The 20,767-nt window shown below is 30.3% G+C and overlaps 1 protein-coding gene across 1 annotated transcript; it reads left to right on the forward strand.

Moving 5' to 3' along the window:
• The first annotated feature begins 416 nt into the window (after nt 1-416).
• Nucleotides 417-20,183, forward strand: LOC134711803 (transmembrane 9 superfamily member 2-like). The gene is made up of 18 exons (XM_063572690.1): nt 417-618; nt 2,037-2,104; nt 3,999-4,092; nt 4,798-4,925; nt 5,219-5,348; nt 7,248-7,393; nt 7,686-7,794; nt 8,059-8,138; nt 8,777-8,885; nt 11,693-11,825; nt 12,386-12,447; nt 12,968-13,025; nt 13,262-13,319; nt 14,532-14,691; nt 15,760-15,911; nt 16,343-16,454; nt 17,108-17,279; nt 17,804-20,183. Exons 1-18 carry the CDS (start codon nt 487-489, stop codon nt 17,869-17,871), a joined length of 1,971 nt encoding a protein of 656 aa, XP_063428760.1. The 5' UTR covers nt 417-486; the 3' UTR covers nt 17,872-20,183.
• Nucleotides 20,184-20,767: the final 584 nt, after the last annotated feature.

The raw sequence follows: 20,767 nt of genomic DNA on the forward strand, positions 1-20,767 counted from the left end.
ACTAAAATACCTTTTATATAATAAGGAACAGACTCTCAGCTCTGTAATTCTTTTCTTAGAATCATACACTATTTTAACTAGGAAGTTGTACAAATATTATGACACACCCTTTGGTGTTGGTTAATATACATGTCAGGAATAAAGTATGAATTTATCATGAAAATCCGATGATTGAATGTTAACGATTTACGAAGAAGAAAAAACTTTAAAGCAATTTGTTAAAAGGTTATTCTCTTATAACATCTAGCTTTGACGGTTTTTAATTTTGAATCCATGATAATCTGTATATCTAGTTGTTAACATCCTTGTCATATGGTCTTTGATGGATGGTTGTCTCTTGACAATCTCATTTTTTCCAAAAATTCAGGAAACACACGGGACTGCGATACCTGTTTTAAATCCTTGATAAATGTAATGCGCCTGCGCATTTAGCCGGATGACGTGTTAGCCATCTTGACAACTCGAAAAGTTATAAACGTCCCAAAAATGTATTTGGTCCTCCAACGACTCCTTTGTCTTCTGACAACTGTAGTAATGATATGCGAGGGCTTCTATTTACCAGGACTGGCACCTGTAGTTTATTGTGACAAGTCACTCAACGACCATAAAAATTGCAAGGTATTCTAAACTACTCTTATACACTGACTACGTACACCACCGGATATAGAGTCTAGCCAAGCAAATCTGAACTTTTATACTTAAAGTATAAACGAACTGTTAAATATGGTGACACTTATCTGCAGAACCATGCATACCTCATCAGTCCTTGTATATATATTTTTTTTATCACTCAATATACCTTATAAATCAATATCTGCAACAGTTGTCGAGTTGACCAAAGATTCTGCGCTTGAACAACTCATGTCATACTAGGCCGTAATCTTCAAGGGGGAATGAGAATTCAAGCCACCAAGGAATTTTGAAAAAAGCTAAAACTCGCTGGCTGACTGAGTGTAGCTGCGGAACTGTAGTTCTTACGTCCTTATTTTATTTTTTGGCTATTTTTGGACCATAGAGCTTCGAATTTTTCCTATTTCAAAACATTTGGAATTGCGACCCAGGTTCAGGTTTCTAATTTTTTTGTGTTTATAATCAATGCAAAGCTTGTCAATATATATAGTTCGTTTTGTTATATATTTTTCTAGGATATGACGTACCTATTTATATGTTTGAATATTAATTTCCTAAACACTATTATCTAATTATTCCCATTTGTATACATTCTCCGCCTATTTTGGTCGGCCATATTCATGGATATATAATTTCTTGGTTTTAATAAACCCACGAAATCAACAAAAATTTGGTAACCAACGAATAATATGGGGATGAAGTCCCCAATAACAGTAGAAAATTCAATAAAAAAAAATTGCAAGAATTTCCCGAAATTTTTCATTGTACTAATGAACTCAAAATCATTCAAATTTTTTTGGTCGTGTATTGATATACCCAGACCTGCGCAGAAAGCTACAATATACTTCCTTTTTCCGGTCTCTTTATGAATCTTTGAGTAAAATATATATTTATCAGTCTAGTATAAATAGGAAGGAACGCAATACCAATTTCATTTTTAAAATAATTTCTTGATATCAAAAACGTTATCTAATGATAGCGTTTCTTTGTTTACATTGCATATGACGTCATAACTTAAATAACGTCACAACAAAAAATCCCTAATAACAGAACCAAAATCGGTTTATTTTAATTACGGTATTTCCGTTTCTTTTTTTTAACAAATATTTAAGTTACAAAACAATAAATCGTACAGACTTCGTCCCCATTTACAGGTAATGCCTGCCTCATATTAATGAATTCACAGTACAAATGTATATTATCTAAACTTTTTTATTAAGATTATTCAATTTACTGGCTAAAAGGAATGTCTAACTGGAACCCAATTTCACTTGTGATTTTGAAGTGATGTAACCCTGTATAGCATTTTAGTCGTGAAGTTTATGGGAGACTTTGATTTGGAAATCATCATTGTCCATGTTTTTAAGATATTGAGTTTTTTAATGACTTTTATATTTCTTTTTTAGACTGATTTGAAAATTTTTGTGAATCGTCTCAACAGTGTTGAAACAGTAGTTCCATATGAATATCATAAGTAAGTACACACACACTTTAACTTATAAGGCTTAAATTAAAATATTGTTTGTTTGCAGTTTACCGACCGACCCTTGAAAATCCTCCCGACTGTGAAAATTTTATTGCTTAAAATTTGAAGAATTTTTTTTTAATACCTCTATTGAAGCGATCCGGAACTTTTGGTCCTTTCCGGAAATGATTTAAAGTCTGGGTCAATTACGCAGTTCAAGTTCGGTTTTTCTTAGCTTCCAGTCAAGCGTTCATGTGACCATTTAATGATAAAGCACATGGAAATTGTTTACAGGTATCCATGAAGTCACGGAGGAGTACTTTACGCTGTCGTCTCGTGTCAATTTTAGGACAAATGACAAACAAAAAAGCTTATTAGTAAACTGTTTATACAGATTCAGGCACATGTAATGATGTGTGATGATATCATTGACTATGATGCAGTGGATATTCATAACTGACACGATAACCATTGTCTCCGCAAAGAAATCGGGTTCAGAATCTGTGGAGCCTGACTTTATGGAACCAATTTCAGTGGTTAAATAATTTGACAGCAGCTTGAAGTATGACTTATTTTCTACAAATCGTTGTGAAGAAGACAAAGATGAAACCACTCCTCCGTGACTTAAATCTTCATGGATATCTGTAAACAAGCCTGTACGGAGGAATGGCTCATTTGAAATGTTAATGGATATAGATCATGCCAAATCAATAAGAAGCAACCCTAACTACACAAAGATGTAGAGAAAATGAATGGTTAGCTTGAAAAACAAATCTATCTTCGATTGCAATGAGTATGCTCCTTTAGGATAAGGGGGGCTGCCCCACTCATTGCAATTATTCTCTTTCTTACAATATTAAATATACCAAAACTGTGTGGCCTGTGTGAATTCAATTAAAACATGTCCTTAGGAGCTATGCTGCCAATTTTTTTTATGCATTAAAAACATTTCAGTACAGACCATTTACTTTTAATGGGGTGCTATGGATTTCACCCCAAACTCTAGATTTCTTTGGTTTTCATTAAAGCCTGGCAAAAATATAACCTTATCACTATCATGACTATAATTAAATATTGTTAGAAATTAAATATTGTTAGAAATATGAAAACAGTCGTATTTTTTTTATTTTATTAAAAATACACTCTTTAATAATTGTCTTATAAATCTTTAATATATACATTTTTCTGATGAAAATACTCTACTCATGAAAACATTCTAGTCAAGAAGCATACATGTCTGAATATATTTCTTTAAAACTGTTCTAGTCATAATGACATTCCTTGTTTATAAGTGTTCCAGTATTTAATAATTATACCATATTTTATTTCATAAATTGGATAATGACACTATGTTAAAGTTTCAGTTTTGGTTGAAATTTTTTTTATCTGAAAATGCCTGTTCATTTAATGTTGGTTTTCAGCATGTCCAGTGTTTATTGTTTTTAAATGTTTTTTTTTCTTCACAAGAAACTTGGTTTAGTGTAACTGCTTGTTTAAACTGTATTTTGGCTGATAAAATGAAATATTTTTCCTACCTACCGACCCTTCAGTTTGAAGGTACAGTCGGAAAACTGCAAACAAACATATTTTTAAGGTTGGCCTAAACTGAATAATTTTGGTCAACACCAGATTATTCATATCGATCATTTGAAATTAATTAGACAAACCGGTTTGACAGCTGATAATAACCGAAATCTGGTTTATTCAGGGTGCAGTTTACTCAGGTTTGACTGTAGTACGAAATATTAAAAGTTAATTTTCAATACTACAGAATTTTAGTACAGAAATAGTATCTACAGACCTATGCAAAACTAGCAGTGAATTATATGCTTGCAAGTGTCAGTTTTCTAAAAGCATGTGCAGTACATCATATAAAAATGTATATGTTAAACTTTTTTTTCAGGTTTGACTTCTGTGTTGTTGATGAGGATAACTCTCCAACAGAAAATTTGGGTCAGGTTGTTTTTGGAGAAAGAATAAGACCATCTCCTTACAAGGTATTGTTTATTATATACTTTTATCTGTAAATATGTTGGTTATCTGCCATTCAAAATATTTCTCTGGCACGTATTTATAATGATAACTTTTATTTCTCTAATTTTTGCGCCACTTTCACATTTCTTGATTAGTGTGAGAAAAAGATTTCTCCTCACTGGTGAAAAATCGGTTCTCAGGAAAAAGATAGGTCAAATTTAATTGTGAAGTTGAATTTTCTTGTTTTCTTCTGAATTTTTTTATTGTGATGTCATGAAAAAAGGCGACCATGCCTGATGATGTCACATCAAAAGAAACACAACTTTTCTCAAATCTTTGAAAATGAAGGATAAAAATCATAAAAGAAACAGATTCCAACGCTATAACTCTTGTATAACAATATTTCTCCACTCTTGACAGTTTTAATTATTTAAAAAGCTTGGCAAGCCTCACCCTTTAAATATTAAAATTTAGCTGTTTCGAGTGGAGAAATATTGTAACAGACTTATTGCATTTGTGGAATTTATATAATCATGTATGTCACTCATCCGTGTATGATGTTTTCTGTTAGTAGTAGCAGATTAAGCCTTCCTGCGAATGACAAATCTGTATATTTTCATTGATTGTTGTATTATATTTTTGTCAAAAATTGACACATTTTAAGAAATATGACATGATATTAAAGCATTTACTTAAAGGTTCAACTTTATTATTTATTTATTTTTCAGATGACATTTAAACAGCAAATTCAATGTCAAAGTGTGTGTAAGAAGGAGTATGCTCATGGTGACAAGGAAAAAGTTAGCAAATTAAAATTCCTTAAGAATGGAATTGCTTTGAACTATAATCATCACTGGTAAGATATAACAGTTGTATGTTGGAGAACTATCAGAACGTTCCCCATTTTTCACTAAATTTAGCATTACATGTGCCTTGATTACAACAAGATACTGTTTAATTTTTTCATCAGCAGGTTGAAGGATTAGGTCTAAGTGTGTATCTGTACACTGAAATGTTTTAACTGAATGTTCATTGCTCGATTATCTTTTGTGTCATTTTAAAATAATAAAAGCATTTACCAACATTTGACAATTTTCAAAAGTCATCACCACAAAAAAAAATACTTTCAATGGATGCTTCTGTTTGTAGGATAATAGACAACATGCCTATTACATGGTGTTATGATGTAGAAAATGGACAGAAATATTGCTCTACAGGCTTCCCTATTGGCTGTTTTGTTGACAAAGATGGTAAACAAAAGGATGCATGTGTTATAAGTGTAAGTAAAAGTAAAACACAAACAAACATACACAAAAAAAGTATTAACTATCAGGACTTATGGAAAAATAATTGACAACAAATAAACAACACCAGCACCATGCTTTGTAGATAAAATGGATGTATATTAAAACATCAAGGAACAACTTATGGTGTAAATAGCCAGGCTAAGTACAGACCCAATATGATGTTGGTTTTTAATCTATTTAATGTGCACATATACCAACAATCTATAGGGTGACAACTTACTTGAAGATGAGGAAAAAATGGACGTTATTCAGGAGTAGACTAAAAATGTACTCACTGCTACAGGAAGCTGGCTAAGGTAGCCATAGGTGATGCTAAAACAAAACCAATTAAATCAGAAACAACACTCATAACTACTAACATAGGGTATTTTTTCTTGCTGTATTTGATGTGTTACTCATTTTCAAGAATTGAGTGTTGGTCATGAATTGTTATTTATAATTTGTTGCCTTACTTTTCGCAAAATGTTATGCATTATTAGAGTTGAAATCATTCATCTGAAAATTATATCAATGAATCATATTAGTACCATCTTTTCTGATTTGGTTGTTGGATATGAATAATAAAAATAAAACCAACAAAATCTAGATAACCCATGATAAGCAACTGTGTCAACTTTTGGTCTTAGAGAGTATATACAATTTTCGTGAAATACAATTCCATCATCTCAATGATGACTGTTCTTTAAAAATAATTAAATCAACAGATCTAATTGCTACTAAGCAAATGCTTAGTACTCAGATCTCTGGCAATTGTAAATGGAATAGTTTGAGACAAGGCTTCCAAAACGGTCATATATTCCGGTCATTTGTATATTGTCTGGTAAAAGTCCGGATGGCCAAAGCATGAAACGGTCATATACTTTTTAGTTTCAAAGGCTTTTTCGGTCATTTTAACATACAAATTCACGATCTTTTTGACCCAACCTTTTGCCTTTAACAGCCATACATTTCCGGTCATAAAAGTGACATGATGATTAATTACTATCAATACAACCCCTACTTCAATACTTTCTAATTTTAATCAAGGCTAATTAGTTGTTGGACAGCTGAAAACTACCTGTTCAGGTGACAGGTAAACTATTTTCAGTACCGGACATCGTATAAATTAATCGGTCCATTCACATTTATTTTGTTACATTCCAGCGGTTTGCAAACTAATTGATTTAGTCCAAAAGATAAAAATTATAATAAATAAATTTATAAACATGATTTGATGAAACATTTAAAAAGGTTTTAAATGAAAAATCGTCAGAACTGCGTTGTATGAACAAGAACAGGTGTGCGCATATGCACAGGTGGGAGATTTAATTATGCATCCTACATTTCTTCAAAAATGCTAAAACTATCATTGATAACTGTATATAACGTTCATTTCAAGTATTTTGTTGAAGAAATAACGTGGAAAGAGCTTCTTCACTCAGTCGTTCTATGTAAACAAACACGGATTTTACGTATCCGTTTATGGTCCATGTTTTACCATTGTCAAGTCAACATCCGGTTTTGAAAAATGTGACTTTAAAAACGAAAATAAAGTTCAAGACAACATCATTTTGCACAAATAAAGAGTCTAATGCAGATCTATGAGCACGCTGATGTGCACACTTTGAATGATGCAATGCCAATTTTAACAGTTTATGTCAGAACATCAAATTCATATCAAATTAAAGTTTGATATCGTTTTTAATCTAATGTCAATCATTGGGATGGCCATCTGTCTGATTACCATAATTTCTTTTTGTGACTTAAGTCTTAGGGAATCAAATCCGGATCAGATATAAAATGTCCGGCTGGCTCAGAAAAATTTTGGAAGCCCTGGTTTGAGATCATATTTTTTTTATGAATTTTTAGTTTACTTTTAATATATTTTGTAGAATAAATACAGTGAAAAGAATACTTACTACGTGTTCAACCATATAGATGTAACTATAACCTACCATAGTGGTACAAACACTGACTGGGGACAAGAATTTGGATGGGATGGTGGTAGAATTGTAGCTGCAAAATTAGAACCTAGAAGGTAGGCAAACATTAATAACAGTTAGTTTTTTTAATAAAATTGTGTCCTTTAAGCTGTTTTCAGTTACAGGGATTATATTGAGTTTCCCTAAGCAAATTATTGACCTTGCCTTTTGATGGGGCAACAATTTCATTTTAGTGACCTTTGCTTGCAGTATATGTTATAAAATTAAAGTGATAAGAAAGTTAATGTTAACTGATTGTTGATACTTTACACTGCATCAGCACTTAAAGACTATATAAAGGTGATAATGCTAGATATTATGACTTTTAAATTATCTTTGTAATTTCAGTATAAAACACAGTAAGGCAGGAGATTGTAGTCCAGGATTACCTGCCCTTGGTATTGGTGCTGATACCACTGATATATCATTTAACTATACTTACAGTGTCTCATGGGAGGTAATATTACTTACTATATTTTATATGACATTTTAAACTGCTGCTAGCAATATCATTCAAGGCTGAAGCACATTTATAATTATTCTTTTTTCATAACAGCAACATCTTTGGTTTTAATAGTTTTTGTATCTTAAAAAAATGAATCTAGTCAGCAGGGATTTACTGAAAAAAATCTGATATGTATAAAGTCAGAGGCTCTTCGTCTGAACTATTAATTCTGAGCTACTAATCTGAATAAATAAAAAAAACTGTTTATTATTGTAGACAAATGATGACATCAAATGGTCATCTAGATGGGATTATATTCTGAAATCAATGCCAAACACAAACATTCAATGGTTTAGGTGAGTAAACGGATAATTTCTAGATTATGTTCTTAGGACACTTGCTAATTTAGGCTGAAGCAAGGCTTTCCTAATTAAGTAGATATAGTAGATTTAACACTGCCCTTCATTTGTTTCACTAGTGTAGAATTTATTTAGCTCAGTTGGTAATGTGGTATCTTACTAAAACAGAGGAAATAAATTTTTGAAAAAAAAAACATTCTTTACTATAAAAATACTAAGGCCTTAATAGCTTCTTAAGTCAAAAGCAGCTGTACTCATGAAAAGAGCTAAGAGTTTGTAACAAAGCTAATGTCTCATACTTATTTTATAAAATTTACAAATCTAAAAAGCTCGCACAAGATTTAATCTTGCATTTTTGGGGTATTCAGGTTGGAAAAGTTTAGTGAATAATACATATTTATGTTTAGAATACTTGCAGATATGACATCCTTTTCAAAGATCACACGGTTGTATTCAATTTTGGATGTCATATTCATTTCTTAATTTTTTTAATAAAATTTAATTTAGCAGATGTATTTTTTAAACAGAGTATTTATATTTGAAAATGTCCTATATAGCACATGCAAGAGATGTTATGAATAGGGGAAAAAATGTGTATTAGTTAATTTTCTTTATGGCCTAACTTTATGTTTCAGTATTATGAATTCCTTGGTGATAGTGTTGTTCCTGTCTGGTATGGTAGCCATGATTATGTTGAGAACACTCCACAAAGATATTGCCAGATATAACCAGATGGATAACTCAGTATGTATATCTAACATTATAATTCATATGATTTAAACTTGTACTTTTTGGATACTCAGGTTGAAAAATTTAGTGAATTATACATGTTTATATTTAGAGTACATTTAGATATTAATCTAATTAAACAGGATGTTCAAAGATCACCAATTGCATTCAATATTAACATTATAATTCATGTGATTTAAAAAGTATTCTAGAATAATGTATACCTCACTTCAACAAAATGCTTTAGCGGATATTTACATGAAGTCAATCCTCACATCAGTTGAGTTCTCTTGTTTTGTCATCATTCATTTGTTAGGAGTTATAGGTCAGAACAAAACAGTTTTTGTAGATAAGTCAAATTCAACTTATACTTCATGCCTCTTTATATGATAACAACTTTTTTCTTAAATATAACAAGAATTTTGTTTTAATTTCTTGTTTACAATAAATGCATGACTTGCCTCCCTTTGATTGTATTATGACATCTCATAGTCTGCTCTCTAAATTTTTCAGTAAGTCCTACCATTTGTTGATCTAGGAAGCTACAGTACGGGTAGGGACTTATTTTTATGGAAGTCTTAATCCGTCTAGTCAGATATGAATAATCCGACATTTTTATGGTGGGTAGTATGGTCATTAATCAACAAATCCAGGTGTGATTGGCAATATATTTGTCCTTTCATCTTAATCCTTGCTGCTAGAATTACGGTTCACTGATTTCAGAATCAGGTTACCTGTAATTTTAACCTCTCAGTCACTTTATTGATTACATCGTTTTTGACATAAAATATTTTTACAGGTGAAGTACTGAAGAAAACTGTGTTTTAATAAAAATAGCCTATTTTTTTAATTATGGTTTTTATATTTCAACTGCTTTTTATTTTCTAATTTGTTCCTCAAAATTATTTTTGTTCTATGTTCTTTGTTGTTTATTTTTTGTTTTTTTGTGTATCTGTTTCTTATTTGTTTGCATAAAATTTCAAACATAAATATTTTTACATGTATTCTATTTCTGGAAGCTTTACGGTTATTTTTGATTTTACTCGTAAATCCATTAGCAGAATGTTCCTCAAAATTATTTTTGTTCTATGTTCTTTGTTGTTTATTTTTTGTTTTTTTGTGTATCTGTTTCTTATTTGTTTGCATAAAATTTCAAACATAAATATTTTTACATGTATTCTATTTCTGGAAGCTTACGGTTATTTTTGATTTTACTCGTAAATCCATTAGCAGAATGCTGTCTCCAGGGTTAGTTTGACGCGGCCAAATGCAAAATATTTCTATAATATGTATTTAATATTCAGTCTGTGTTGGGTCAGTTCCGAGATAAAAATAATTACAGTGAGCAATACTTGTATATTATTAGCTTGCTGATTCTTTGTAGTTTTTACTTTTTACTGTAAACAATTTATTGTCCGAAACTTCAAAGTTGATCAAAGTTGGAGATGTATCAATAAAATAGAACGCAAATATTAACACTAGAAGAAGATATTGATTCTTCCCGGACATAAGTTTATTTTAAGATTTCCGTGTTTGTTCATTATGCTAAATTTATATAATTGATCTGCATTTGGGGGTAGGGGGTAAATAGGGTCCCCCCCCCCCCCCCCCCCCCCCCATAAAAATCAAACGGTAGCTCCCTAAAAACACCGGCGATTTTCATAAAAGAGTCGAGACATGAAGATAAAAAGGCAATTTCTCGAATGTCAACAATTTTTTGTTAAATAAAAAATAGGAATCGAAATATGATCACGGCGTTATAAATATTGTATTTAAAGAAACCAATTGTTTGACTTTCAAAGAGATTAACGGGAAATATGTCAAAATAGAAAGCACGAGTGATCTGTCTGACCAAAATGTTTTACTTGCGAGAAATGATTGACAGGTGTGAATTGATGTAGAGGCTCCGACGGGGAAAGTTGTATCAAAAGGAAAATAACTTTATTCACAATGCCTATACATATTCTATAAATACGATATGTTGGCCTTATACTTAAAATTGTGTTTCCAATAATAACATATAAAGGAACAGGACGTTAAAAGGGGGAAATAATATAACCATCAATGAAAACTTGTATAATTTACGGGATTGATGTCTCAACAATTTGATTTAAACTTCGATTGAAAACCGTCTTGTTGTTATTAGGCTTATTATTTTGAATTAGATGAAATATTTACGGTTTACAAATACAAATGCAAATAAAAAATAGTTTATTGGCACAAAACTATTATAATAATTGGCAACACAATATATTGTTAAAAATCGTCTTTATTTCATTTTCAAATTATAAAAAAAAATCCCACATTCATGATATTAAATTTTAATTTTAATTCTAAATATTTAATTTTAAATTTAAATTCTTATATTTAATTTTAATTTCAATTCTTTCTCTTTATATACAAAACAATATTTTACATTTTATATCTATTCTCCATAAATACAAATATATCTGTACAGGTAAAATTTAATTCTAATCAAGCTGGTACAGATTGATTTACGACCTTCCACTTGGATATTGCACAGCAGGTGTTTATTACTCTGGGACAACTGTCCGACCAGTCTGACATCTAGACGGATTAAGGCTTCCATAAAAATAAGTCCCTACCTGTACTGTACATATTAATTTGTTAGACTAACAGCTTAGTTGAGAAAACATATTTTTGTGCATTTTGGGTACAAGACTAGATCATAAAAAGAGGCATCTATTTTATCAACATTAAGTTTAATAGGAAAAACAATTGATCAACTTACTGACATTTATGAAGAAAAAAAAAGTATGAACAGCTTTTGTATGTAATGCACTGGGTTTTTTTTTAAATAGGAGGACGCCCAAGAAGAGTTTGGTTGGAAGTTAGTCCATGGAGATGTGTTCCGTCCACCAAGGAAGGGAATGATGCTTGCAGTCCTCAATGGAAATGGAGTACAGATATTCTGCATGACTTTGATTACTTTAGGTAACACAACAAATCATACTTTTGATTGTAAAAATTGTGAAGTAAATGGCTGGCATGTCTTATAAGTACTTTACCCGTCTTAAACAACAGTGGAGAGTTTTAATGATAGTTTATTACTTTCATAGAATTGTAAAAATGGATAAATATTATTCTTATGGATAAAATTGGCATTGACTTAATAAACCTGTTTGTCATGTAAAGTTTGATAAAGCATTCATCTTGTCTGTCCTGCAAATGGTCAAACAACTATTTCAATCACTCTTTCTCATGTACTACTGAACAGAATGACTTGAGACAATATTTTGTGTAAGCACTTTTATTCTACTGGACACCTTTTTTTGCAAAACTTAAAATTTTCCAATGTGTAAAATGACCTTAAAATTTGTCATCAAATATTTCTCAAGTACTATTGAATAGAATGATTTTTGTCTTCAGCCCAACAGTAGTGAGTTGTAATGAGTGTATTTTGACCCTGTTCCCTAATTTTCTTAATTAGATAGGAATTCAAATGAACTGCTTAGTAAAAGATGTTAACATTATTTACTATTATTTTATTACAGTATTTGCCTGTCTTGGATTTCTTTCTCCAGCCAATAGAGGAGCATTGATGACCTGTTCATTGGTAAGTCAACTGGGTTTAAAGGTTAAAATGTATATTTCTATTTTGATATTTACGTTACCATTCTCTCATAATTACTTACAAAAATGGTTACTATAATTCCTTCTGATACAAGTAGTAACTTAAATGAATAGGATTGTATAATGTGGACAATTAAGTTAAAAAGGACATTGTAGATCTTGAATTTCCAATTTTCACATCTTAGGTCCCCTTTTGGAATATAAGTCATGTCAGCTATATACATACATTAACATAAGGGTATCTTTAAAATGTCAAGGAAAAGTCTAAAAAGATATCATACTTCATTTATAACATTATATTTTTCATAGAACCCTTTATAGTTGTTGAAAGAAGTCCCTATATCTCAGTTGCATTTTTTTGTTAACCAATATAAGTTAACGATGGCTACCAAATATGTATTTTTCACTTCTATGTATTGATATCAGTTATTTAAAGCTTACTCTCTGGTAATAACAAAATAACAAATGTTTTCATGAGAATATTATTCTTTTTTTGTTTGTAGGTATTGTATGTATGTCTTGGAACCCCTGCTGGATATGTATCAGCTAGACTATATAAAAGTAAGTAACTTTATGTCTGTTTATCAACATAGAGTGCATAATACTGAGAAAGGTGTGAGAGGTATAAGTAATGAGTACATCTTGTTCAATTTTTGGTTAGTTAGAAATATATTAACATCACAAAGCAAAATAGAAAACCTCAATGTTTGCAAAAAAAGGATTTTCATGCATAATCATTTGACATGTTTGAATTAAAAATCATATTTAAAAAAAAACCTAAACTTTGTCCATTACAGTGTTTGGAGGTGAAAAATGGAAATCCAATGTTATTCTGACAGCATTCTCATGTTCAGGGTATGTATATAGTTAATATAATGTCAAAGGATGAAAGAAATTTAATTTCGTTTCATAAATTATTTTGCACGAATCCTGACAAGCACTTTTCTAGTTTTGAAGATTCATACTTTTGATTCTTTTATTCAAAATATCTCTCTTCAATCTTCAAACATATTTTATATAAATTTCTAATTTCATCCAGGATTAACATAGTCATCACCTATAGACATGGTAACATTAATATGTTTTTCTTGTTTCAATATACTGTGAAAGTACTTTTATTCGTGGGGTACCAATTTTCGTGGTTTTCGTGGAGGACTTTATCCACGAATTTAAATGTCCAACGAAATAAAACAACTATTGTCCAAATCAAGACAGATCCCCATCGGAAGGTTTGAATACTGATATAATCTAGAGAATATATTGAATAACGTCAAATCTGAGAATACTTTAATGGCAGTAACAGAACTACAACTGCATGCAAGATTATACCCATTTAATCTTTAATAACCTAAAATGTACAACTTTTGATCTTTTAATTCTCAAAAAAATATTTTGATCGATAAAAGTCAGATTTCCGGTATTGATATGCTAGTATGATAAAGTGTTCATTTTATATCCTCACTGTTTTCGTACATATGGGAAATAATAATTTCATGCTGGGCTTGATAAGAATTATTTGACAATTCAATTTTGTTTATGGCATTTGTTTATATTACTGTTTTCTTAAGGTGACATGTTTATGGCCTCATTTACACCTTTGATGGTCTTTAGTCTATTGATCACTTTATCATGGGTTAATTAGTGTTATCACTACGATTTACACGGTCAATTTTTACTTTGCAATTTCCTTCAATACAGACTATTTGTAACATTCTTTGATAAATTTTCAATTTTCTTTTTTAAGAAAACTAAAATCCACGAATTTAAAAACCCACGAACATGTAAATATTGCTGAAACAACGAAAATTGATACCCACCATTTAAAGTACTTGCACAGTATGTGGAAGCCAAATGATTGATACAAGCTGTTGAGAGAAACCGAAAATGGCTAATTGTAGATCAATCTTGTCAAAATAAATATAATTATTTTTAATGTAATGGTATGTTTCATGTCTAGAAACCAACGAAAATAGGTCATTTAAAATCTATTGCTGTGAAAATATCTTCTTGTTACTTCAGAGTCTTTTTGTTGTTTCAATGAGGAATTTTTTGTATGTATTATTTTAGTATTGTATTTGGAGTGTTTTTCTTGTTGAACTTGGTACTCTGGGCCAAAGGAAGTAGTGCAGCGATACCATTTAGTACACTGATAGCTTTGTTAGCATTATGGTTTGGTATTTCTGTACCTCTCGTATTTATTGGTGCATACTTTGGATATAAGAAGAGGGTAAGTGTATATAGAAAAGAAAGATAAGAAGATGTGGTATGATTACCAATGAGGCAACTAGTCATCAAAGTTGAATTGAAATTGAAATTATGAAAAACTGCAAATTAACAGCCTGATTTATAACAAAACAATAAAAGAAAAACAACTATGACACTTGAACCAAAGACAACCACTAAACTACAGGCTCCTGGCTTGTGGCAGGCACAAAGAATGTGGCAGGGTTAAACATGTCTGTGAGCTCGTAATCCTCCCCTAACCTGGAACAGTGGTATAACAGTACAACATAAGAACGAACTATAAAACACAGTTAAAAAGGGCTTAACTCATCAGATGGATACAAATAGAAATACATCTAACAAAAAGATTGAGTGGATGTGTCCAGGTACTTATAATACTACTTATACATCCCAAAAATTTACAATTTTGATTCTTTTAAATTCCTATGATATACAATTGGTTTGAAGCAGCTTAGAATAGCTTTTAAATTGTAATAAAATATTTTTCTTTATTCAATACCTTTCACAATTGTAAGGAAGTTTTGTCCAGCAATATGGTAAATAAAATTGAACAATACACTGTCTAAGTCGCATGCTAACGTATAGCGGATAATTTTCGTGGCGTGTAAATTTTCCATTATTTTTGCGAATAGGACATAATCGCCAAAATAAATTCCACCAATTTAAAAGTGCACATGCAAAGGTATTGATATCAGTTTTGAATCCACAATAATAATTTGTATACCTTTAGTCAATGAAAATCGTGAAATTTTACACCTGCGAAAAAAATTAACCGCTGTACAATATTATATAGAAATAAAAAGGCTGAAAATAAAACCCCTATAATTTGATAATGAAAGCACAATACTTGTTTACATGTTTGCTGTTTTGATGATAAAGCCCTTTATTTGAAAATAATAAACATTTGTGTTTTTAGCAAATAATAATGATTTACTGAGATCTAATGATACAAGTCTTTATGACTTGGTAAACCAGTGTAACTAATTTCTTGTATTAATCCTTTTCGCAGCAAATGGCAGTTAGATATTATGTTGGTTTTTTTTCCATTCAGGCAATTGAGCATCCAGTGAGAACAAACCAGATCCCCAGACAAATCCCAGATCAATCTATGTACACCAGACCTATTCCAGGAATTATTATGGGAGGTGTTCTACCATTTGGATGTATCTTTATTCAACTTTTCTTCATTTTAAATAGCATTTGGTAAGTTTCTGTTGTTTTGTTATCATTTCTTAACAATTTAAGTTGTAGAAAATCATATTGAATCACAATATCTTTGCTATATGCTTTTATACCTCAAAGGTTTCTTGCATAAGGACAAGACAACGTCCCAAGATGACAATGAAAATAGTTTAGCCACACAAACGAGGAATGTATTATTTTGTATTGTTCTTCTTCTCAGAATGCTGTAAAAAACATCCACTCACCAAAAATGTTGTTGTCAATTTGGAATCATGATTGTGTCATTTCTTCGAATACAATACTTTAAAAAAATCATGAAAATGCACTACATACTTAGTACAGCTCTAATAAGACTGCCGACATGCTTAGACATTATTTCTTTTGTATATGTTTTACAAATCCCTTCAGATGTTTGATATTCAAATATTTATATTCCTTTTATATTTTTACAGGTCTCATCAGACTTACTACATGTTTGGATTTTTATTCCTTGTATTCACTATACTCATCATTACTTGTTCAGAAGCTACCATTTTACTCTGCTATTTCCATCTGTGTGCAGAGGTAGGTTCACCTTAAATGTTATGTATAACCAAATCTGAATGAAAGAGGTGTATAGAATATGTTAGTGAGACAGCAACTCCCCATCAGTCATACACACTCAATGTAACAAGGTCTATATCATCCTTGTTCTAGATCCACTCACTATGACAAACTCAATACCTTATCACAATCGATTAATGATTACTTTTAACAATTTTTTAACCATAACAATTTAATTGGCGGGGGGGAGAGAAAATGATACCTCCTACCTAGACAGGTAGAAAATAAAACAAAAGTGCTGTGGTTCTTAAGTTGTTATTGAATTTGATGACTTGTCAAGATCAATTATTTTGAAGAAAACAAAAAAGAAGATTTAGAAATCAATGTTATAAAACTTTAAATGGTAAAAAGTCTTGTTGAAATTAAAACTACTGAATTTTGATCCAATATAGAAAAGTAGATATAATGCCTTTAAAATAGATTGCTATTCTAGCTACAACAAGAATAACCATTATTTTATTTATATTTGAATCTGTGATTTTTCACATTTGTATTGGCAGTAGTATGCACTTTTGAAAGCTTGACCTCGCTATTTTTAGAAAAGATGCTTGACTCTTTTTTTAATCAAATTGATTCATAGAAAGATTTGTAATATGAACTTATTCTATTTTAAGGACTACCATTGGTGGTGGAGATCTTTCCTAACCAGTGGATTTACAGCCATCTATCTATTTATATATTGTATACATTACTTGGTGTCTAAGCTGGAAATCCATGGATCTGCTAGTTATTTCCTGTATTTGGGATATACATTTATTATGGTCTTTTTGTTTTTCTTGTTAACAGGTAAGTCAAATGTAATATAGTTAGTCTTTTATAAAAAATGAAAACAAAATAATTAGAAGACAGCTACGAAAAAAATACAAGACGAGGAAATTTGTCATAAAAATCAGTATATGAATAAGAAATAAACAACTTCAAAACAACAGGAGCAGAGACTTAAATTGAAAAGCTACCAACTGTTGCAGGGCTCTTACCTGACATACCTTTTTTTTCATTGATAGTCTTAATTTCACACATTGCTTTAACTTGACCCAATGATGCTTAACAATTTGTTTATTTAGTATGCATCTGGAATATTTTTTTGAAATATCTGCCTTCAGGGCAACAACATACATTACCAATCAGTCAGTAAAGAAATGTTTACCGAAATATAAAACTGTAATTTTGTAAATTTGTAATTGAAAAATGTAAATTTGTATATTTGTAATTGAAAACTGTAATTTTGAATATTTGTAATTGAAAACTGTATATTTGTAATTGTAAATAATTTGTATATTTGTAATTGTAAATAATTTGTATATTTGTAGGTTCTATTGGTTTCTTCTCCTGTTTCTGGTTTGTAACAAAGATATACAGTGTTGTGAAAGTGGATTAAAAATGGATATTATACTTACCAGGGGGCTACTATTACTGATAAATGGATGTAAACTAATGGGGAAGCAACCTAAGTTGTTTGATATCATGGGTCAGAATTTGTTATTTTAAAAGTAGTGATGAAATTACTACAACATGCCATGTACAAAATTGTTTTATTTATGCTTTGTGTTGGTAAGTAGTGGAACATTGTCTCCCCTTTTTCTAAGGTTGAGATTTTACAAGATAAAGAAACACAACTTTATATTTTCAGTTGTGCCACACTTATACCTACCATTGTTATTTACACAATAAAAACTAAGCATATGTGAACTATTTACATGACTGTTATCCTTTGTATGTAGAGAAGCTGCAACCAGTTTTCTTGTAGTGAGTTAACATACAGCAAAATGTGAAGAATAAATGTGAAGCATGAGTGTCAGCTAATTTCACATTATAACTGTAGATAATGTTACACTGTTCTCATACTCTTTGTTATAAGTCAAGAAAGTGATGTCAGTTGATCTATTCATTTCACATGTTTCAAATCAAATCATGATTTGTTTACAAGTTTAATTACTTTTTGCAGTTAGATCATAGAAAATTGAAAAAGTTATGGATTGAAATTATTTACTTAAGTTGTCACGGGGCATTCCCAGAAAAAAATAAATTGGAGAATTTGACACATCATGACATTTGAGTCATGTCGGCAGTAGGGGTGAAAACAAATACAATTCTGTTAGAAATTAAAATTATGGGTGGTATTGTATAAAGGTATAGTTAATATCTGACATCAATTTCTTGCTCTTTTTATATGTTTATTTTTTTATATGAGGTTTCATACATATTTATGATTTTGTTAGTATAGTTATCAATTTTTTGTTAGTGTGTATTTGTTGTAACATTGTTTTTATTTGTCTAAAGGTCCCTTTTTGTTTCTTGAATAGTCATGTTTTGGCATACATTTGCAATGGAAACTAAACTTATCGAATTAATTGGTTGCATTTGATAGTAAAATGTTCAAATTGTAAAAAAAAAAACACAAACTGATGATTCAAAAAGAGTGTAACAGACAAGCTATCCAGTTACTGATTTATATACAGAATATAGTCTGACAATTCCAAAAAAAAATTTGGATTCCCTTAATGATCACTTTAGTAGAGTATGCATTAATAGTTGTATAAAAAATATTCCAGACCATGATGTATTCTTTTTACTTCACTTTGTGTGTTGTAAATTACTAACGGTAGATAGTCACCTGTAGAATAATTGGTTTAATGTGGTATTTATTAACTCTTTATGTGTATGATCTTGTGCCTTTCATTGAACAAATGTCATAGAAAACCATGTGTGAATAAGTTATATTGTAAACCTTTCAGCAGAGTATTTTATCTGATTCTCATAATAAGCCATTCTGTATGATATGCTTTGTAAGAAAAAAATGAATTGAAATTGTATACAATTAATAATTTATAATATTTTATGCTGATGTTATGGAAGACAAGTATAAAAGTAAAATATAAGTGTAAAAATGTAAACAATTTATGTAAGGTATTAAAAAAGTTGGCTTTGATCACTGATATATGCAATGGTGTAAATACTCATTTTGTATAAGCACATTTTAAAATATCCATTTAATATATAGAAAATGATTTAAGTAGATTTTAGGAAATGATAATAAAAACAAGACTTATTCTTTAATGAATAACTGGTGTTAGAGTATTTTAAGTAATTTTCGAATAGCGTTGTGAATGACTTCATTGATTATATGTATAAAGAGCATTCCAGTTGGTTGAAGAACCTATTGTAAGATAAGGAAACTCACTCAAGGGTTATTCTGTGTCTTCCTTTCTTACCAGAAAAATCCTGCATCAGAGATCGACTTTGATTTTACTTATTAAGTTAATATAGCAAAAAATAAATTGTATTTAATTTAAGATGAAAATTATTTAAGAGTCTTTATCAATAGTTGAATGAACTTAAATAATTTTCTTTCATTTAGTCAAAGAACAGTGTTTGATCACAACTTGTAGACATTTTTCACTTTAATATGAGTTTGAAGCCTGTGGTGAAAAGGGCTGTAGAAACACACAGTGTTATAAACTTTGTCTAGAATTAACTATAACTATTTAGGAAATATTGTTTACTATTATTTTACTTACTTATAGATTAATAATCTGTTGTTTAATAAGTTGCACAGTTTTACACAATTTTCTGTTCATAAGGAATACTATAACAGTATATGTATATAGTGGGTACATTTTTATGTGATATTTATGACTGTTGGTGTTCTCATGAAGGATAATGCTTAAATTAAATAAAATTATATAAATATTGTGTCTTTATAATTTTAGGGGTATAAGGTGAATGTAGGCTCCCTTTTGATTAAATTCTGGTCTCATGTTCAAGAGACATACTTTAAGCAATATTTAGATGTACAATTGCATTAGGATATCCTAAAGTTACTTTTTCTACAGGGTAAATTGACTAAACATCCCCATGTAACAACTAAACAAAGGGAAAAGACATACAAGATTTTTAAACAAAGTCTTCGTACCAAAAGGACAATAAAAAAAAGATGATTTGTCGATGAGATAATCATTAATCTTGACACAGTATGGTAACACTTCTATCACCTCTGTCATGTAGCCATTAATCCAAATACCCCACGACATTTACATTGTGAAATACCTAACTAAGATATTATTAGCAAAAGGTCACCTTTCTTCAGTGTATGGAATGATTTTAAGGTGTACATGTCTGACTGGACAGTTTTGTCGGACTTACCTCATTTTCCTGGTAAATAGGTCAATATAAAGTTTTCTGATTTGGTACCTTTGGACAAAAAGTCAATTATATTTGATTATTGAATTATTGTAAGGTACATATGTCAGTTTTTGTCTGGCAGGCTGCGTTTT

Source organism: Mytilus trossulus, chromosome 3, assembly GCF_036588685.1.
Source record: "Mytilus trossulus isolate FHL-02 chromosome 3, PNRI_Mtr1.1.1.hap1, whole genome shotgun sequence".
In the NCBI taxonomy this organism is placed as follows: Eukaryota; Metazoa; Mollusca; class Bivalvia; order Mytilida; family Mytilidae; genus Mytilus; species Mytilus trossulus.